The following is a 6443-nucleotide window of genomic DNA, read 5'->3' as shown; positions in this document are numbered from 1 at the left end:
TTTTTTTTACTTTATGTTGTTGTTTACTTTATGTTCTTTGGACAGCTGTCTGGATGGAGTTGAAGTCCTTGGAGGAAGAAGAGGCAGCAGCATGTTTAGCAGTAAGAAATCCAGACAATGTGAAAGTCTGGACGATGCCCGACTAGAGCTCCAGGAGCTACATCACAGCTTCAACTCCAGCACGTCCCCCAGGTACACTCTACCTTCAACACTACAATTGGATTGAGAAAAACAATTAAATGTTGTATCCAGACAAAGTACTGATGTGGTATCTTTAGTCTCCTCAGGCAGCAGACCATAACGGAGGAGAACATTGAGCGTTCAGATGGGCTCGTCCATAAAAATGTAAGACTGCCACTTCCTGTTCCTTACAACATAAATGTTTTATCTTTGCAGCACAAGGAGAATTAAAGTGGCTATAACCTGTATTTTTAATACTAGCAATGCATCAAATGACAATGTGAAAACAATGTGACAGCATGAAGACCTCTCGTAAACAGGGTGAATATTGGACTTACATTCATCAGGTGGACTGAAACATGAAATGAATAATAATGTTGCTAGATGACGTGTAAGTTAGCAATTGTTTGCACAAGTTCCCCATATCAACTTCAAAGGGGATGATATCTCAGTATTGTGTTCACAACTTCTGCTGCCCCCAAGTGGCCAAAAAACATTATTTTAAAGTCAATTATTTCAGAAAACGAACACCAAACCTGTTCCGTATCTAAGAAAAAAAATCCCAGATACATACTGAGTATTGTTTTATACCATTTTCCCCCCTACAGAGCTTCCTAAAGCACAGCAAAACCTTCCACAAACTGTTCCAAAAGATTCCTGTGGGGGAGAACCTCACACACAGTGAGTTAAGAGTCACTGTTACTTATTCCGTGATATTGATTATGGAAATGACATCACGTTGTGACCTTTTCTCACTTTGTCCCTGCTGTTTGATTAAGTGCTGCCTAATAATTGATATATATATGTGTGTGTGTGTGTGTGTGTGTGTGTGTGTCTTTGTCTCTATTGTAGCATTTACCTGTGCCTTGCAGAAGGAGGTATTGTATCACGGAAAACTCTTTGTCTCAGAGAACTATGTGGGTTTCTACTCGTCAGTGCTGCTCAAAGAGACCAAGGTAACAAACTCAGATACAATAAGGTGAAGCATTAGTCACACCGGTGAAATCATTTAACACTGAAATGTCACAGCAGTGGTGGCACTACTTGGGTTCGCTCACATGTCAGGCTATTTAAAACAATATGTTTAATTGTGTAGGTACAGTGCAATTTGGCAGAGCAGACTTTTAAGCATACACGTCCCAGAAGAGGTAAAAGGAGACGTCAACATGAACATTAGATATCCTGGGAATTCACTTTCAACTCCAGTATTTGGGCTTTTTGTCCTAAAATCAAGGACTTCACAGAGGGAAATTATTTAAGGATCCCTTATAGAAAATAAAATAACAAGCTGGTGGTTCTTTACCTTGGTCATCCATGTTTCAGGTCACACCGAGGACAAGTGAAATATGACTGTAATGTCCTCTTTAAGGCGGTGAAGGCTACAAGAATCAAAGTATTTTGTCCACATATTCCAGGTGGTGATTCCTGTGTCCAGCATCATGGGGGTGAAGAAACATAACTCTACTTTATCCATGTTGTCTATTCAAACTGCTGATGGAGAGAAGGTCAGAAGACACACTTTAGAGATATATTTATTTTATTATTTAAAGTTACAGTCTCTCTGATTTCTTTTGAGCTCTATAAATATACACATTGACTCACTCGACTGCATCTTTGCATTACAGATGAACAATATAATTATCTAACACATCTGTGGGGAGTAATTGTAAACCCTCCTGTTAATGTTTCTCTGTTGGTGAACTCTTTAACCACAGAACTGAAAATAGATCATTTATTCATGTTCTGTATTGGTTTGTATGTATTTTGCTGTAATATGTGTATTTGTACATTGGAGCAGTCCAAACTAGCTAAGACTATAACTGCTGTGATTTGTGGCAGTGGGCAATACTATGTCCCTATTAAATCAAACATTAAATGTAGTAGCAGTAGTGTCTTTATTAATCAAGTTTATAAAGTAATTATTAATAATAATCAATTACAAATTAATTCAGCTCGACTCAAATGCGTCCAGTGGTTCTATTGTTAACTACCAATCAATACAAGGAAAGATGGAAACTGAATTTAAAAACCAGGGAAATTATTATTCAAAGTTTATGCAGCGAAACTGGCAGCTTGTGAAGCCAAGACGTCATCTTAACTTTAACATTGAGCGTACACATAGATTGTCTTGCCCTATAATTAACCTCTGCCTCTCTTTTCTCTTTTTAGCACACGTTTGTGTCTTTGAGGCACCGTGAGATGTGTCACAAACTCCTCCAAACTGTCTGTTCCCGTGTACAGGTATAGGCACTCCACTGATCTGCATGCACAAATGCGCATCAGTTTAAACTCGTGTCTCACTCGTGTTTCTATATTCGTCTGAAACAGGGGAAGAGCGTCAACAGCAGCCCTCATCTCTCCTCTGCAGAGAACGAAGCTGATCCCGAAGTGGTACGTCTGCTGCTCATCTAACTCAACCAAACTGAGAATTTCAGGGATTCAAGGTTATAGTTGAGTTGAGTTGAATGTGAGTGCATGATGCACGACAGCACAGTCTTTAACTTTCAGCGTCTCTGTCCTTGTCTGCCAGGCCTCCAGTTATTCGAGTTTGGACGACTGCACCAATCATGATCTCAGCAGAGAGGACAGCATCAATCTTGACAACAGCTTTCCTCAGAAGTCCAGTGAAGGTGAGAAACAGATGGGACATACGGAGAGAAATGTGAATGGAGTAATCGTCATTGGTTAATCCTGTCTTCTTTGGCAATTTCAGCGTTTTTAATTTAAATTTAAAATTGCATTTGTCTATTTAGGATAATAATGTTGAAAAGGTTCTGTACTGAATGCAATATGTGTATTTATGCCTTTCCAGCTCCTACAAGACAGCTGAACAGCTTAACGGACGAAGACAACAGAGGTGTGTGTAAGAGGTCACAAATATACATGCTAACTGTAATGCATAGTCAAGTTACCCATAAGGCATAGAGGAAGGAGCCGTTAAAGAATCACAAGCAGATTTTTCTTTTAACCAGCTGTGTCCTGGATTTGGAGGCTCACTGAGAGGGTCGCACCGCTCTTCGTTCTCAGAGAATTGAGGAGTGTCAGCGCTCTCTTCTACCTCTACATTATGCTGTGAGTATCATTGTTTCACACAGTTAAGTACATGTACTCAAGTACTGTACATGAGTACAATTTTGACTTAATTATAATACAACACTAGCATAGTGTCGCTTTTAATACTTCATAAATTTAGCTGATAATATTTCTGTACTTTGAAGGAAAACTTTGAATGCAGGCTTTTAGTTGTGATGAAGTACTTTTATGTTTTGACTTTGCAACTTTTACTGAAGTGAAGAATCTGAATACTTCTTCCACCACTCTGCCTCTCTCTGCTGCTGCGTGCACAGTGTAATTGTAATTTGTTACGTATATATTTCTACTTACTTAGTATATATTTCTACTCAGTATATTGTATTCATGCATAAGTAATTTTGCTCTGAACTTTGTTGAACTTCACCGTGTCTCTGTTGTGCAAAAGAAGAATTCTCCCTTGCCTGCTCCTAAGATAACTGTCAGGCTGCTTGTTTTGGTTGCTGGCCGTTTGTTTTTGATTGTTGTTCCTATCAGTCTGAGACCAAAATGTCTGTAACATTGGCCATCGGCCCCCACCTTTGCTCATTCTGTGTAAAGAAAGTGCATTCAAGACCTGTTAATGGAAGAAGGTTGGAAGTTGACCGCGTAGGAATAAGAGACAGTTTTTTTCCCCTTGAGCTAGGACTTTCAAAGACTACTAAAAACATCTCCTGCTTTGTGTAGAATACTTTGCAGATCCCACATACTGTGCACATTTTATGCAACTTTGCATATGAGCAGAGGCACATTTTGGTATGTTGACTTTCTGGATTGGCTGAAAGATATAGTTTTAGAAATATTATCACACAATGGTCCCTCAGGCTCAGCACAGATACAATTTAATGGTATCTTATTGTCAGGAAGTTACTGTATGTACCCATCTTAGACCGTCTGCTCGGTTTTTGATTCACTCTGCACAAAGTGCATTGTAGTGAGGGACTGTAAAATCCAAGGCATTGTTGGTCATTGTACACTGTGTGCTTGCAGGATGGTGCTGCTCCTGTTGGTGTCCGGATACATCGGGCTGAGGATCATAGCACTGGAGGAGCAGCTGACTGAGTTGTTTGTACAACACAACGAGTGAGCAGACACAAGGACATAAACAAAAAGGAAGAAGAAAGAGAAATACCTGCACTCGTGGGGAAACAAATGAAATGGTTTAAACCAGTTTTGTGGGCGTTTAAAATCATTACTTTCAGATCAGATAAGACCTGAATAGAGTCGTTCAGCAGGTTTACGACAGCATTGTGAACAAGAGATAAGTGATGAATAGAGTCACAGCCACAAGGAAGAATGTGTTTAAATATTTACATGTAGACATTCTTTGCACCAGTTTTAACAACAGTGTGGAATAAAAACTCCACTTAAATCCTAAAAGATCAGTTTATAATCCATCAATAATGACTGTAGTCTGTGATTACTTTGAATAATGTGCTCCTTGCTCAATGTTTGAAAGTACATCTTTGGGTTTTGACTTTGTACAAGGTGTACAAGGTGTCCTTTGTACAAGGTGTACTTTGCTCGAGCATCAACATTCCTGCTACTTACTTTTCAGAAGGAAATGTCAGAAGGAAATATTGTACTTTTTACTCCACTACATTTTTAAGAGCTGTAGTTGCTTTACAGATTCACATTCACATAGATTTCATGTGATTAGACCACAAAATATGATGTATTTTCTGGAGATTATATTACCCTGCAGTATGGAAAGTAGTATTCTGCTTGCATATGAATACATCTATACATCGAGCCATTTAGCACAATGAGTACCTTACCTTTAGTACATTCTACTGATAATACTTTTGTTTTGTTATGCATTTTGACATTATGGTGCTATTTTTCCTTAATTTTCCTCATGCTGCTTCTTCTACTTTTGCAGGTACCAACAAATAGCCAGTGGGAGAAGACAAACAAATCCTCCTAGGAACTAATGCGGTGCACCATTCCATTAAGATCCTGCTGTACATTGATCCCTGTCTAGACAGGCTCCCAAAAGCATCTTAGCTCTGAGACTCGGTCCATTTGACATACGGTACATCTTCCAGTTAAATTTACAATATTGCGCACAAACAAGTTCTCTCACAGTAGAGATTGATCTCCTGTGTTAGTGCCCTCTCTGCGGAGGATGCAGGTCGGCAATAAGATGCTTTTGGGATGTCTGAACCAGGCCACACACGGTGAACTACACGGATGACTGACTGCTTTGGCAGAGAAGCACCGGGACAATATTTCTATTCGGAGCACATCCATTCTCTGCTGACAAATCAAATATTGCAGTGAGGAGCTCGTGCACTGAGCCATATGGAGGCAAGCCTGCTGAAGCCATGTTTATTTCCTGGCCGGTGAACAGCTGAGCTCAGCAAGCTGAGTTCGCTGGAGTCTTGGCCGTCGTTATCTTGGATCAACACAACCTGCAACAGTGAGAACACACACAAAGTGAAATAAGCTCTTTATTGTTGCCTGCTTTAAAATGATTTGTGCATCATTAAAAGAGGGTTCCCGTTTTCTGCATAAACTGCTGGAATCTCGTAACATAAGTGACAATAATCAGCCAGCAGAGGGCAGACACTCCCATTAAACACTGTTCCCAAGGCAGGATTTCACTTGCACTTATTAGAACAATTCAGGCACTGAAACTTCTCAAATAATGTTTTTTAAACCTTTTACCACCGCCCTTTTTGTCAAATGTTGTTTAATGTGTGGTGTCAAAAAGCTGTAGTGATACATAAGGGACAGTACATCTGCCTTAATATTGTGTGAATTAAAAATATATACACAGGCCATGTTTGAATCTGATATTCATTGAACTACATTAAACTATTTCCCAAAACCTTTTCAAACCTGGAAAACAGTATTTTCAAATTCCAGGATTTACTCTACATTATCTGCATCCTTGCAGTCAATCTTGGAAGAAACTGAATGAGTCACTTTGGTGACAGAATGTAACTACTGAGGTTACTTTGGTGACAGAATGTAACTACTGAGGTCACTTTGGTGACAGAATGGATCTACTGAGGTCACTTTGGTGACAGAATGGATCTACTGAGGTCACTATGGTGACAGAATGGATCTACTGAGGTCACTTTGGTGACAGAATGGATCTACTGAGGTCACTTTGGTGAGAGAATGTGACTACTGAGGTCACTTTGGTGACAGAATGTGACTACTGAGGTCACTTTGGTGACAGAATG

General features: G+C 39.6%; 1 protein-coding gene across 1 annotated transcript in view; it reads left to right on the top strand.

Moving 5' to 3' along the window:
* Positions 1-6071, top strand: part of LOC116387715 (GRAM domain-containing protein 2B-like) — a 6947-nt gene extending 876 nt beyond the window's left edge. The window contains exons 2-13 of the mRNA XM_031855044.1: positions 46-192; positions 279-345; positions 789-861; positions 1033-1136; positions 1596-1685; positions 2350-2421; positions 2509-2571; positions 2711-2810; positions 2993-3037; positions 3153-3252; positions 4240-4332; positions 5132-6071. Of these exons, the coding sequence (XP_031710904.1) occupies positions 46-192; positions 279-345; positions 789-861; positions 1033-1136; positions 1596-1685; positions 2350-2421; positions 2509-2571; positions 2711-2810; positions 2993-3037; positions 3153-3252; positions 4240-4332; positions 5132-5183 (1006 nt within the window). The 3' untranslated portion in view covers positions 5184-6071. The remainder of the gene's footprint in view (positions 1-45; positions 193-278; positions 346-788; positions 862-1032; positions 1137-1595; positions 1686-2349; positions 2422-2508; positions 2572-2710; positions 2811-2992; positions 3038-3152; positions 3253-4239; positions 4333-5131) is intronic.
* The last annotated feature ends 372 nt before the right edge of the window (positions 6072-6443 follow it).

Source organism: Anarrhichthys ocellatus, unplaced genomic scaffold (genome assembly GCF_004355925.1).
Source record: "Anarrhichthys ocellatus isolate YVR2014 unplaced genomic scaffold, GSC_Weel_1.0 scaffold15, whole genome shotgun sequence".
NCBI classification, from domain to species: Eukaryota; Metazoa; Chordata; class Actinopteri; order Perciformes; family Anarhichadidae; genus Anarrhichthys; species Anarrhichthys ocellatus.
The sequence above is the reverse complement of the archived record's forward strand: the minus strand, read 5'-3'. Positions and strand labels throughout refer to the sequence as shown.